General features: G+C 38.2%; 1 protein-coding gene across 7 annotated transcripts in view; it reads left to right on the top strand.

The window, feature by feature from the left end:
* ANO5 (anoctamin 5) overlaps window positions 1-10,795 on the top strand; it is a 59,418-nt gene extending 48,623 nt beyond the window's left edge. For all 7 annotated transcript variants that reach the window (XM_054067848.1, XM_054067847.1, XM_054067849.1 and 4 more), the window contains 7 exons: window positions 489-658; window positions 1,585-1,682; window positions 1,949-2,079; window positions 3,697-3,902; window positions 4,926-5,107; window positions 6,444-6,549; window positions 7,111-10,795. In XM_054067848.1, coding sequence (XP_053923823.1) covers window positions 489-658; window positions 1,585-1,682; window positions 1,949-2,079; window positions 3,697-3,902; window positions 4,926-5,107; window positions 6,444-6,549; window positions 7,111-7,332 — 1,115 coding nt within the window. In that variant the 3' untranslated portion in view covers window positions 7,333-10,795. The remainder of the gene's footprint in view (window positions 1-488; window positions 659-1,584; window positions 1,683-1,948; window positions 2,080-3,696; window positions 3,903-4,925; window positions 5,108-6,443; window positions 6,550-7,110) is intronic.
* The last annotated feature ends 3,795 nt before the right edge of the window (window positions 10,796-14,590 follow it).

Here is a 14,590-nt window from a genome sequence, read left to right as displayed (position 1 = left end):
ATGAGTCTTGTCTTTCAGAGCACAAGACCTATCCAGTTTCTGCTGATTTCAATATAAATTACACACATACAGCATACTGAAAAAATCAGTACTATAATGTACACAAAGGGCAAAAACATTATCATGTACATTGTTAACAGCGGAACTTTTGCAGTCTAGGAGAACTTGGTGGTTAATGTTCGAGTTTGGTCTTGAGTCTCCTAAAAATAGTGTAAGATTTGGGGATGGGCAAGTGCTAGTGGACAGTACAAAGAAGGGGAAAACAAAGCTTTTAAGTAGTTCAGGATTGAATTTCACTTGCCTGCAGAACACTGCATTGTAAATTAAGGGTAGGGTGTCTTAGAGCTGGAGCTCCATCTGCTCAGCTGGTGGTAGGCAGCCTTTTTTTTCTTTTGGATGTAAGAGTACTGTGAGTGATGAATATTTGTGCATTTTATCCTTTTACAGGGAATAAAGGAAAATAAAATTACTGTGTTCTCATTTCACAGAGATTCCCAGAACTCATATGGAATACGAGAACAGGCTCACTATGAAAATGTTTCTGTTCCAGTTTGTCAACTACTATTCATCCTGCTTCTACGTGGCCTTCTTCAAAGGGAAGTTTGTTGGTTACCCAGGTGCCTACACATACATGTTCAATAGCTGGCGAAATGAAGAGGTAGGACTTTCTTGGTGGATATAATAACAATAACAATAATAATAATCTTAAACTAGTTTAAACTCTTTATCTCTTCCAACCTATGCAGTCATAAATAGACCGCTACAGGTTTGATCTGGAATGAGCTGGAGCTCAGCTGGCCATGCTGAAGCTGTTGAAGGGCTTCTAAGTATTCTTCCTGCCATTGCTAGTCAAGGAGACAGCACCAGTAAAAGTCTGTGGCTCACAGTCTCAAGGAGGAAAAATCTAAAGGTTTTTTTTAGCCCTAGTTCTCCTGAAATACAGGTATCATCACAGGTCTTAAAAGTGATCCTCTAGATTGCAGAAAGCTAGTATGAATGGAAATGGTCTCTGGCTTTTGGGTGTCTTTATAGGCTTTTTGGCACACTACATTTTCAGAGAAACCATTTGGAAAGTGGCACATCTTTAAGCTTTTGTTTTTCCCCCCTCATTTCATTACTAATTATGCTGTTGAAATAAGAGATGAAATAAAATATCTAAGGTGAAGCATTGCTTGGGTGTCAATAGTGGAGGAAAAACCATGCAAAACACAATGAAGTAACACAGTGCATTTACTGAGAGAGTATCTCCTAGTACTGATCTGGCTGCTAAACTCTTAAGACAGCCTCAGTTAGGAGCCAAAAGTTCAAAACTAGTGTTCTCAGCAAACAGTGGAGACCAGATACTGGCAGGTATTTAAATGATCATTATGTTTTGGTGTGTGTTTCATCAAGCACATTGAGCATTGAAAGGCCTTCTGTAACAGCCTTCCTGGGAGGGGATCTTAGCTGGCAGTCCAGGTGAATATGAAATATTTTCCTAACAAATTTTAAGATTTCTTCTTCTGTTTATGCAATAGTAGAATATGGTTTGTCTGGGTAGTGTCCATTATTTATGTCCATTAACCCGCAATTTGTCTCTGCTAGTGTGATCCTGCAGGCTGCTTGATAGAATTGACGACACAGCTTACCATAGTCATGGCTGGCAAACAGATCTGGGGAAATATCCAAGAAGCCATTGTACCGTAAGTTCTCTCTTACTCTGAGATGCCCATGTTATAGGCAGAGGAAATTCTTGGAAGTAGTGATAACAAAGATTGCCATATGAAGAGCTAAGAAAAAAATCTGTAAATTAAGCACAAATACTGACAAGTATAATTATCAGAGGCTTTTAGTCTCTTTTTATGGAAGCCATGCTTGTGATAGTATCATATATTGCAACAAGGAGCTTGCTAAGAGAAGGGGATACTTGATCTGCTTCTCTCATTGGGAACTTTTTCTGTATATCCAGCTGGATTTGTAACTGGTGGGGACGCCGGAAAGCCAGAAATAATCCAGAAAATTTATACAGTCGCTGGGAGCAGGACCATGATCTGCAGACATTTGGAGCCCTAGGCTTGTTCTATGAATATCTAGAAATGGGTAAGTTTAAAAATACACATTTGGAATTGAGGACAAGACATCTTGTACTGACACTTCCAAAAAAAATAGCTTCTCAATGAATTGTTATGGATTGATGCCACCACTTTCATCTGGTAAACAGTAGATTATCAGCTGCTGGAAATCGTTAAATAGGTCAGCCTAATTAAAAAAAAAAAAAAAAAACAAAAAAAACCGTCTGTGCTTGTTAGACTGCAGAGAATTTCACAGAAACACTGCAAAGACTGTTTGTTTCCCTCATTTGAATGGTGAACATTATTCTCGGTGCAGCCAGCTGTCTCTGTGTCTGTTCTGTTCTTGTTCCCAAGCATATTCTCAGCTGATGTCAGTTTAAATGGTAAGAATGGGATGTGTGCCAAATATCCTGTAAAGGTGTCTACTGCAGATATGAGATCTACAAACTGGATCAGAGAGAATCTGTTCAGGTTTAGGTTTGCACAGATTAGTGCTTCGATACAATCCGATAGAACCACCAGAGGGAGCTTGGGTAGCAGAACAGGATTTTTCAAAGTTAACATGAACAGTTCAGCACATGAAATTACTTCACAAAACCTGAGAAACTAAAACTAGAAATTGAAGCCAAACTAAATGTAGAAGACACTAAAGAAGTATTAGTATTGTCTATTAGAAGAACAAAATTTGTTGAAAAGAGATCCCTTGTGTTGTTTAATTTGTACAAAAGTAATTATTGCCTAGAGTTTTGCAACTGCATTATTGCCACTTCATAGACCTAAAGATATTTCCTACAGTGCTGATACAGTTCGCTCCAGCATTGTCCTGAGGCTTCTAAGCTAGTACGAATTTTGTTCTAAGATGAAGAACTGATCACTGACATGGTGGAAGAGCTGATGAGTGGTCTAGGGGAATTTATTTTTATGCACTGCCTAAACCAGACAAGATGTTCTATTTCCTGTCTTTAAAACATAGTGGCAGTATTGGCTCTGCACTGGGGACTGTCACAATCTGTACCAAGAAACATTTCATTTTAATAATGACTTAAAGGGGTTGTTTACGTATTTTATTTGTAATTCTTAAACTAATGTTAAAGACTCCCCAATGGAACTAGTACGCACAGAATTAGTATTAATTTTTTGACTAAAGCAATAACAATAGGTGGAGGTGAGGTTGTAATAACAGCAAAAGTATTTCCTCATTTTGATTGAAGAGTGTAGCTGATAAGTAAAAGGAGAATGGGCTTGCTCTGTACAGACTGCAGGAGAGAAAAACTAGTCTGATTTTTGTTTTGTTCCTGTCTCATAACTCAGAAATTTGATGTATTAGTACATTCCCTACAGTTCCGTTCCTGAGAGACCTGCAATGCGATGAAAGAATTAATATCCAGTACTGCTGGCAGCATCATTGACAGAATCTGAATGCCCCGTTCCTTTTGGTGCTGCCGAACGGCAGCCCTAGGAGACTAGAGAAGTCTTGGGGCTGGGGCAAGTTGTCATTTTTCTCAAGCCAGAGCAGGAGATGACTCCTCGTGCAGCCTGGCACAAGTTTGCCATTTGTCTGCCAGTGGGAATGTGAATGTTTCATTGTCACCCTTAAGGTAATTTCTAGGGGCAGATTTTGGCACTTTCCTTTTCTCCCTTGCAGTCATTCAGTTTGGATTCATTACTCTCTTCGTGGCATCCTTTCCGCTGGCTCCCCTTCTTGCTCTGATGAATAATATCCTGGAGATTCGAGTAGACTCCTGGAAATTAACCACTCAGTACAGGAGACCTGTGGCTGCGAAAGCACATAGCATAGGGGTTTGGCAAGAAATCCTGAATGGAATGGCCATCTTATCGGTTGTCACTAATGTAAGTACGTTAACTGTGCTAATCAACTTTGATTCTTCTATGTACTCAGAATTTGCATATTTAAAAATCAACTGATGCTTATCAACAGTGTTCACTTTGTGACATGCTACCCTATGGAGATACCGTCAAACCATTTGCGTCATTTGTTGATGATGTGCAACTCCCAATCCACATTTCATTGGACCATAATCTTGCATTCATTTGTCTGTGTTTTCCAGTGTTTTGAAATGGCATAGTCCATTCTGAAGCTTAGTCAGATGATGCACACTGGTTACTCAGAGGGGCGCCATAGGGGACAGTAGAGGTTGACTAATTCAGTTGGTCAGATGACATTTTTGTTTTATCATTATGAGGTCTATACTGTGGGAATTCCGCTCGTTTAGCAGCTTCTAGATGCCCCCATGGGGACAAAGGTTCACTGGAAACTAAATGCTATTCTAATATTTCATCTTAAGTATACAATGCTGAGCAAAAGACATGTCTTTTTAACATAGAATAGTAAACAGTATCAGATCTGCAAGTGTCTTAGGCAACAAACTCACTTGCAGGTATCACCTAATTAGTAAGGTACCTGAGCATCTTAAGCCTTTCAAGTTTCTTGGCAAAATGCACTGGTAGCCATTGTTTCCTTTTTAAATACAGTGGGAGAAAACAGCTCCCCTTCTTTTAATAAAGTGATCTCACACTGGAGTCAAGTTCATCCTTTCTCACAGGAATTCAAAACCACATCTCCTCTTACTAAGGAGTGCTGTTATCACAGATAGAAGAGTTTGGTGTGAAGGAATATTTGGGATTTGGTGCCTCTCATAAGGACTGTTCACATATTTTATTCACTGAGGGCTGGTCCTCACAGCAGAGGCCACAGTCATCATCTTTGCCAAGGTGAAGTGCCCTAATCATGCTCACCCTTGCTTAAAACATGCTGCCTTATGCCGCAGAGCCACAGTACCAAAACTGCTTTATGAATCTGCTTACAATTTTGTGTGCTACTTCTTTAATTTATTTTTCCAATTTGCTTTTCAGGCTTTTATTGTTGCCTTCACATCAGATATGATTCCTCGCTTAGTTTACTACTATGCTTATTCAGAAAATGAAGAGTCGCCTATGTCTGGATATATAAACAATAGTTTGTCGGTGTTTCTAATCTCAGATTTTCCGGATAGAAACAAGCCTAAAATGGTTCGAGACAACTTTGTCATATGCAGGTTGGTGTAATAATAAATATTCTATCACTTTGTTTAGAATACAGCATAAAGTGTAAATGCAGATTTAAGGAGACCACTAGAAATTGAATTATGTCATTCTTCTCATTCCGAAGTGTGAGAGGTAGTATTTAAGCTATTAACAGGGCAGTGCTTGAGATGGTAAAAGATCATGCCAGTAATGAAAAAACCCACCTTTTTGTGCTTTATAGGGTCTCATCACTAACGAGCAATTCAGTTTGTTTGTTTGTTTTCCTAATTAAACTATTTATTTTTGAATAATAGAGGAGATTTATGTCCCTAAGGTTGCAAACGTCAGCCTATATTTTCAAAAGTTTTTAGGCTGCAATGTCTAATTATGGCCTCAAACTGCACTAGGGGAGGTTCTGATTGGACGTTAGTCAAAATTTCTTAAACCAAAAGGGTTGTTGAGCACTGGAAGAGGCTGCCCTGGGAGGTGGTTGGGTCACCATCCTGGGAGGTGTTTAAAAGACAAGTGAATGAAGTGCTTAGGAGTATATTTTAGTAGTGGACAGGTAGAGTTGGGCTTGATGATCTCAAAGGTCTTTTCCAACCTAGTGATTCTGTGATTCTAAGTGAACAAGGAAATATCAGTAAGGATGGTTTAGATTTCAAAGCTGAAAATGAAGTGTGGTCAGTCATTACTGTGCTAGATATCACTGAGGATCTGGGTCATCCTGCTTTCATTAAAGAAAAAAAAAAAAAGTCCTTTCTCACTAGAAGAAGCATTAGAGGTTCTAGAATGCTTGAGAAAAAACTTCGGAGCAGTCCATGGTAAAAGAAAAGTATTGATTCAATGTGCAAAAAAAACAGAACAAACAAAAAACCCCAACATTTTAAGCAGCAGCTACATTGTATGGTGTTTTAGCTTTAAAGCCCCAGGAGCCCTTATCCTACTTATACATGTGAGTGTAGAGCTCAAGACTCTCCTTCCATTAAGCCCTTCCTCTGTCCAGTCCATCATCTGTCAATATCTGTTACATTTATTCAGTACTTGTCCCTTACTGTGTGATACATTCTATCACTGTCTTGTAGTATTTGGTCATTGCCTGAAAGAAAAGTAACCTCTGTACACAATTTCACTTCTCTCACATCCTCACCTCTACTCTGTTGCTGTGAATAGGAAGGTGTTTAAGCAAACATAAGATAGAAACAAATTGAGCAGCAACCTTTCTCTGCAAAAGGAAACAGATCATTTAGAACAAGATGAAAAGGTTCCTTAAGTGACAGCTGTATTTGCTGGTAAGTGTCACTGAGCTTGTAGTCTGTCTCAGACTGAATATGACATTTGACCTTTGCATGTCTTGCTATCCAACAGGTACAGAGACTATCGATACCCTCCAGATCACGAGCGGAGATATTTACACAGTATGCATTTTTGGCACATTCTTGCTGCAAAACTGGCCTTTATAATTATTATGGAGGTATGTTCCCTACAAAATTTCCTTCCAAAATTGGTACCTTACAGATTTTGTAGTTAGCTACTAATATTACAGAACTAGAACAGCTGAGAGTATGAAATATCTTCTTCCCTAAGCAATACCAAATAATCATGCTGCGAATGTTTACTGTAACTAGGTGATTTGACTTTAGGAAGTTAACATCAGAGTTAGAATAGTGAAAACAGCCGAGGAGACTGCAAGATGTGATTGAAAGACAACAGCAGAATTAAAAAAGTCTTTATGCAGCTGGAAGAAACATGAACCAGCAGGACTAGCGCTTTCACTCCTCCTGGTTTCATTAAAGTGTTGTATGTGAGGTCACTACATTCAAAGTCCAGAAAGCATTTTGCAGTGATGTAAATCGGCTAAAAGTAGCTAAATCAATAATGTGGATAACTAGCACTTCAGTATTAAGTCCCTGTCTTGCAAGTTTTGAAGGGAAAACGGCTTTTGGAATTAATGTTTCTGCATAAAACGAAGTGTTTTAATATTTGTGCGTAGCTCAGATACACATTAATTTGTTTTTTGTTTGTTTTTTCTCAGCATGTTGTATTCATCGTCAAATTCTTTGTAGCATGGATGATTCCTGATGTCCCAGCAGATGTGAAAGCCAAAATAAAACGTGAGAAATATTTAACACAGAAGATCCTACATGAGTATGAACTTGAAAAACTGAAGGAGAGGCTGTGTCAAGGTGATAAGCGAGCCACAGAAAAGGAGTACATCGCCACTGAAGGGAGAATGGAGTTAACTATACAAATGTAGCTGAAAAAACAGCTGTTTGGGATTTAGCTCATTTTAGCTCTTTTATCTGTGATTTGCTCAGTATGCATTGTCCTGAAAGCTATAGGATGGTTTCAACCCTTTGCTTTCACTCCGAAGATTTTAGACTTTTTTTTAGAAGTCTTACTGAGCGTTCTAGGTTAAGTAAATCTACTTAAACTGTATGACTTCAGCACTGTTTTCTATTTACCCACCACTTTGAATAATAAGTATAATCTTGTAATCCTAGAATTTTGATTCCCAAAGTAGGGAACATTACCCTTAAAGGGCTCGTTACCACCAAGCCCTCCCCCTGTTGCCAAGTGCTAAGTTCTAGGCTGTATCCCAGCTGAATGAAAGGGATATTATAGAGAACTCTTGCTGTGGAAAATGCTGAGAGTTATATTTTTATGACATGATCGTCTAAATAACGCTCCTGATACAAAAGTTAGGGTTTGGGGCTTTTTTGTATCCAGTGTCTTATGAAATGTTTGTTTGCAGCTTTGAACTTGTCTACTGTTTCTGGAAGGAATGGGGTTTTGAGATACATTGGCATGATTCTACTTGGAATTATTTATAGGCACAGTTGATACGTACCAGTGAAGGAAAACAAAACAACCCTATGATTTATTTCTGTAAAAGTACTGTCTGTTGAAGAAATTGCTCTTTAAATGCAGATATTGTGGAGTCATCTGGTGACAGTGTTTTTTTTAAAAGATGTGTACAATTTGGAGAAATAGAGCTAATTTATTTTTCAGTCTAAAAAACTGCCATTGGAAGATGGTGTTTGACATTAGTTTTGGCCAAAGCTGCTCCTTCGTTTCGTTTGGATTCTCTGAATGCCGGCAGAGGGCTAAAGCTGCGTGTCTGTACTCCATGCTATGGAGTATGACACGCAGTGCAGTGAATTGGGGGCTGGACTGCCAGGCTAATTGATGTAGCTGGATGGTTTGTACATGGATTTGTATTCAGAAGATTTTAAGCATGCTAAGTAATCAATGTTTACGTTTTTATTGTCCTTACATGTAAGAGCTGGGGGAGGTTGGGGCACATTGTTTTTGTTTTGTTCTCTTTTTAAAAGGATTTTTTTTTCTGTTTTGTCATGGGGCTTTTTTACAAAGTTATCAAGTTTATAAATATATAATAACTACTTGTGCAAAGTAACTACCAGCTGTTTATGAATATGCCCTCATTTTATAATTTGAGGCAGTTAGGCATTTTTATGATTTTGCTGTATATTTAAGACATATCAACACTTCCATGCTTGGTGCCTTGTTTATTTGCATTTGGCAAAAGATGTGAAGAGGATCACTATAGGGAAATGCGTATTTCCAAAGTGTGCTTGCAGGCATCATGATGTCGTGAACCTGCACACGAAGCTGTACAGTGTTAGCCAACCAGGCCTGCCTTGACACACTTTCTGTTCTAGTGCTACATGAACTGTTCGCGGAGAGCAGTTCATACCTAGACTGCAAAGATAACGTAGCACCAGAGGGTTGAATTCTCTCGTGTTGAAGTATACTGGCTAGAGAGATTAGAAATTGTACTACATTTGCACTTTGAAAGTTATACTTCCTTGCAAGTATGCACAAAAAGATTTAGATTTGTATTCCATATAAGCCAACTGATGTACTGTTTACTAGATCCACGATGTAAGGTTTCCATGCTTTGTTTAGCAGACCTAGCCTACGTGTTGCAATACTTGGCTAGTGACGTTAATGTTGTAACGGTTTTAAATCCGTGTTTTGGATGGAACTGTCATTATTAGCAAACATTTTAAATTGAAGTGCCTACCTCTAATGAACATCACATGGTTTGGCTGCCAGTCAAGGAGTTCAAGCAGATGTACATTTCTCGTTACTGTAAGTTTATTCAGCTTTGTTCTCTGTTAGCTTGATAAATCAAGCATATTGGCAATTCATGTTCATGATGAACTGACCATGTTCATGAATATTCAAATATATTTGAAGTAATAGGTTTATTGGAGGAATGCATGTATAAATAAATTAGCTCAGCTGCTTAATGTATAAGCCAAAGAAGAGTACCAGTCACAGTAATTTTGTATGTGACACAATGCAAGCACTTTGCCGCTTCTTACACAAATACTGTTAACTGCTTAGTTTAGATTTCACGGTTTTGTTACTGTTAGCAATGCAAACAATTGCTTTAAACAGTAAGGTGGCGTGATGCAGAATTATATTTCTATGCAAACTATACAATCTGATTGAAGCTAAAAACAGATTTGAAAATTAAGCATTCGATGTACTATTCTTGGTTACAGAACGTTAGTTTCTTCAGGTCCTGTAATAAAGTGTCATAATATACTACACTTGAAAACATATCAGTAAAATAAATGTAATGTGAATGAATAGTGCTTTTTAAAAGCAAGGTGGAGGAAAACAGGAAAATACTTCAGTCTGGGATACTGCATTGATATGCAGAAGCCCCACATGCAGATCCTGAATTTGAACTGATGTTTTGACTTCTTACTCCTTTCAAACTTAATTTTTGATATCACTTTAATACTATACAAATGGTTTGCATATGTTGTATCATACAATAGAAAGTTGAAAAAAATGTGGGATCAGTTTATTGAAATAGGTATCTTAAAAATATATCATTACACTTCATAGCATTACTTCATATATAAACTTGAAAAGAGAATGTGTTGTCATATTAAGAGCTAATATCACATAACAAAATTAGTCTAACACCTCTTTACATAGTAGTGTGCCTTTACGTGTCATTAAGCAGTATTTTGATAAACAAAAGGTTGATATGATTAGGACTATAATGGTCCACATACATGTATGTTTCCTGAAGTGTTCCTGAAGAGTGACAAAAATAAGAAAAATGAACAGGTTGGTTTGGGGATGTGCTTGTTCTTCCTGTTGGAATATGTGATCTTGATGTGTTTAATACAAGTATCTCAAAGTGTCCTTTAACCAAAGCAAAGATAGTTCTGTTTTGGAACTACTGTAATTTAAGCAACAAGAGATTGCTTTATTAAAATTAATTAGAAAAAGAAAATTGTCCTTTCAAATGTAATACAACGAGGAATGTTACTTTTTTTCCATTTAAAAGTTAGGTAGGATTTTTACCTTGGAAAGATTTAGTGTGGTATGTCCTAAGCAAATGACTGCAAAATAAGAGTGCTACTGTAAGACACTATACTTTTTTTTTTCTAGAAGATTTTGTTCTTTTGCTTTTACTTTTTAACGTAATACTACCAGATTGAGACAACAGAAGGGACTGAAAATAGATGGACTTTCCTACAGTTCTATGTTTACTGCTTGTTTTAACTTGTACTGTTGTGTAATCTGAGTGGTGTTTTTGTCTGTTTGTTGCTGATATATATGATACACTAATGTTGGAATAAATTTTTTAAACATTGCATTCTGCTAACTTATATATGTACATTTAATAAGATCTAAATCTGGCAAATAAAGCAGTGTTTTATTTTTAACGTGCTGTCAACTTTTTTTTGAAAATTCCAAGAATTCAGAGAGAAGCTTAGATATTAAAAGTTAAACACCCAAAGCACCTCATGGAGAAAAGTACTCACAGAGGTTTATCCAGTTCATCGCAGGATATTTAAGACCAGGTTGGGTGAAGCTTTTAGCCTCACAATCATGAGGCAGTGTGATCCAGTGGGAGGTGTCCCTGCCCATGGCAGGGGGCTTGGAACTGGATGATCTTTAAGGTTCCTTCTGACGCAAATCGTTCTATGATTCTATGATATTTGGATGTTGTATATGGATTTCCAGTAATCTGAGATAGAGACTTGTGAAGAAAGCTTTCATCTGACTGTCATTTTCCACTTGAAATGATAATCGCATTGTGTAATGGTTTCTTCTGTCTTCAGGCATTTTCTTAAGAAATTAATTACCAAGAAAACCGCGTACTAAGCTCTTCATACATTGTAGGCAATGTATGTGGACCAAGATGGCATGAATGTATGATACCCCATGAGTGTGTTTAGGTTTGCAAATTTCTTACATTTCAAGGCCACAATTCAGTGAAAAAGACTCAGCATTTTCATCTGCCTGTCGGTACAGTACACAGTGTGTTAGCACACGTTCATTTGCCGCCAGGCTGCTTTTCCCTTCATTCTCTAGGTACAGATTTTGTTCTTGTGATGCGAGGACCTGAGGTGACTTCTCAAGTTCTCAGTTTCTGCACATGCAGTTTTCACATGTAACACAAGCGGTTCACAAATGTGCACTTAAATAGCTTTGAGCACATACACCGGAAAACACAGTGGAGCTAAAGCTTTTCCAAGGGACTGGTATATTTCTACCATTCCTAGATACCTCATATTTTAGTCTTTTCTTGCAACTCACTTGTGGCACCAATGTAGGGCTTTGGATTAAATCACAGAGAATCTGGATTTGAGTTTATGACTTGCTGTCAATAGACAGCATCAGCGTGTTATCACTCCTGTTATACCACGCTCTCAGAACTATGGGAAAAGCATCACCTGTCAGACGTTGATGGGTCATTTCCTTTCTAATTTTAGAATGATAAATTAAGAGAGGTGCAGTAGCATCAATCAAATGAAAGCAATGTATGAGATTGTTTTATTAACCTTTTCTATATTTAAAAAATAATAAAAAGAAGAAAAGACCAAAACAAGTAAGATGCATTTATGCATTTATACTACTACCACTGTGTTGGTTAATGAGGTGAGATAGGTCACTCAATTAGGTATCAATAGGAAAAATGAAGTGTGAAGAAAGTAGAAGCAAAAGGGAAGTGAGGAAAGAGGGGAAAAAGAAAAAGACAGCCAGAGGAAGGTGCTGCTGCTGTGCAGGATACAGGGAATGTTTATGTATTATGGAAGTGTTAAAAGTTTTCAGGCGCATTCAAGCTTTACTCTTGGAGGGTAAATCTTGCCTCTACCCACGGTAAATGGATAATGATGTTGAAGTAGGGGTAGAATTTCATCCAAAATGAATTATCTTTTATAGGAAGGAGTAGTATGGTAACGTGTGGGACATCCACAAGTCCTGGGACATAGCTGTCCCCAGGAAAAGAAATTGTAGTAGCTCTTCAAGAATCTTAATCCCTTCTATTTACATACGCAATAAAGAGGTGCATCAAAATTTTGGTGACTGTACATTTTGCATTGGAAAAATAGGTGAGGCGTTTAATTTGTTCACTGTCTACACAGATTGAAGAGTCTTTCTACAAATAAGTCCTTGTTTATTCTATGCAAATATGGTTGGGAGAACTGAAGTAGGAGAGATGTTTTGAACATGTGCAGCCCAATCGAACTGGTGTGAAATATGTTCTCTTACAGGAGTAGAAAAATACATAACTGTTTCCCTAGTAGATCAGTGGAAAAGAATGGCAAGATTTGGAAGAGACAGCATCCCAGCGTCTGCACATTTCACATCTGTTTCAGATGTGTGGGCTCTGCAACAAATAAAGTCCTGTCTAATGGTCCTCAAAATGCACTGAAAATACATTGAGGTCAGCACAGCTGAACCAATGGCAGCTCCTGCAGTCTGGGAGCCCAGCTTGTAACTAGGAGGAGATGGAGAACGACGCACTGCTGAGAGAGACGGAGAGTGGGGTCAGGGTTCCTAATGTCTGCTCTGGCAAAGAGGTTGTACCAAGAATAGGCAGCCCTTGCAAAGGACTTATTTAGACATGAAAATCTTTCCTTCCCTAAACAGATGGAAAGAAGTAAACGTGGGGGGTGAGTGATAATATTCCTGTATGAATGATAATAAGATAATTTCCAGAATATTTGAATTACTTTGTTAGCTCACTAAGCCACAGCTACTATTTCTTGTCCCTCTTCCTGCGTGCTGAGTGTGGTCACAACATCTCTGCAGAATAGTTTTGGCATACTTGAAAAGGGATAGCTAAATTAAACCTTGTTCTGGTTTTAAATAATCAGTTGTCTCTACCCAACACTTACATCATTCAGATGCAGCTCAGGAAGTTTTTTTATGTAAGCATGTGTACTGAGAAATCTGCTGGGAGATGAGTAGGATGTGAAATTCAACAGCCATATCAATTTTTGGAAGACGCATATGCACATTCCTCTGCAATAATTAGTGACTATGCTTTCTCAGTCAGAAATGAGTCATTTTGAAACCTTTAGTAAGGGTATGATTCTTTTTAATTCTTTTTTCAACTCCCCAAAAAAACGGTGGGGTGAGCTAGTCAGAAACACGTTTGTATTTAAATTACTGACTGACCTAGCTTTGTCCTTGGGTGTTCTAAACATCCAATGCTATTTAGTTTTGGCACTGAAGGATGTAGAGGACATTGTATCTACTTCTGTAGTCAAGAGTCATTAAATAAACGAGCCTTTTTTTGTCGTGTTATGTCTTCCATGCCACAGTAGGTTTGAAATGCTTGACGTTGATAATATATCTATCTGGATCATACCATCCTCAGCAATGAAAAGCTCTGGTGGAGGAGTTCTGTGTCTGGTGGCCCCTAGTTCTGTGCATCTCCCATGCTGTGGCTTTTACTAATTTATCTCAACTAGTGCCTGGTGCATGTAATATGAAGCCAATGTTCAAACAGCATATGCTCCATGCTCACTGGCTCTTTTAATATGTTTTCAAAAAAGAATAAAAATACTCCAGACAGAGAGTTTTAGCAGGAAAAACTGATAGGAAGGCTTCATCACAATAAACAGTTTTGCTATTGGAGTCGAATAAATATTCCTGTTGACATCAGCCCATTAGTCAGCAAACAGTAATGCTACAGTTAAGGCGTTTTCTGCTTGTGGCATCTTATTCTTCAGATAAAATCCTAGCTCTATCCATACTGATGGAAATTTTGATATTATTTTTCAGATGTGTCCACGATTTCAACATTCCTGTAATAGAAATCCCAGTTAAAAAGAAAACCAGCTGAACTAGGTGAGCCAAGAGATTTCTGTGCACCTCACCTTATAGTGGCATTCTATTAATTTCAAGGTGTCTGGACTGCTGCCCTAAGAAAACTGCTAGTGCATTGCAATCAGGAAGGATTCCCCACTTTCCCTTTTCACGTAAGATTACCTCTGTGTCATGACAGCCTTTTTGGCTTCCTAAACAGCAGCTCAGGAGACAATGTGGCAGGAGCACCAAACACCAAATCTTAGTGTGCCAGGTCACACTTCCGCTATCTGCTTCCTTGCATGGGTTTCAGTTTCTCAGCTAGAAGTGAGATTCGTGTGCCTCCAAAGCATCCTCCCAAGATGCTGCAGAGCTTGAGGGGGCACATGCCAGGGAGATAGAGAATTGTGCTGGGG

The sequence above is a fragment of the Cuculus canorus genome, chromosome 5 (genome assembly GCF_017976375.1).
Source record: "Cuculus canorus isolate bCucCan1 chromosome 5, bCucCan1.pri, whole genome shotgun sequence".
Lineage (NCBI taxonomy): Eukaryota > Metazoa > Chordata > Aves > Cuculiformes > Cuculidae > Cuculus > Cuculus canorus.
The sequence above is the reverse complement of the archived record's forward strand: the minus strand, read 5'-3'. Positions and strand labels throughout refer to the sequence as shown.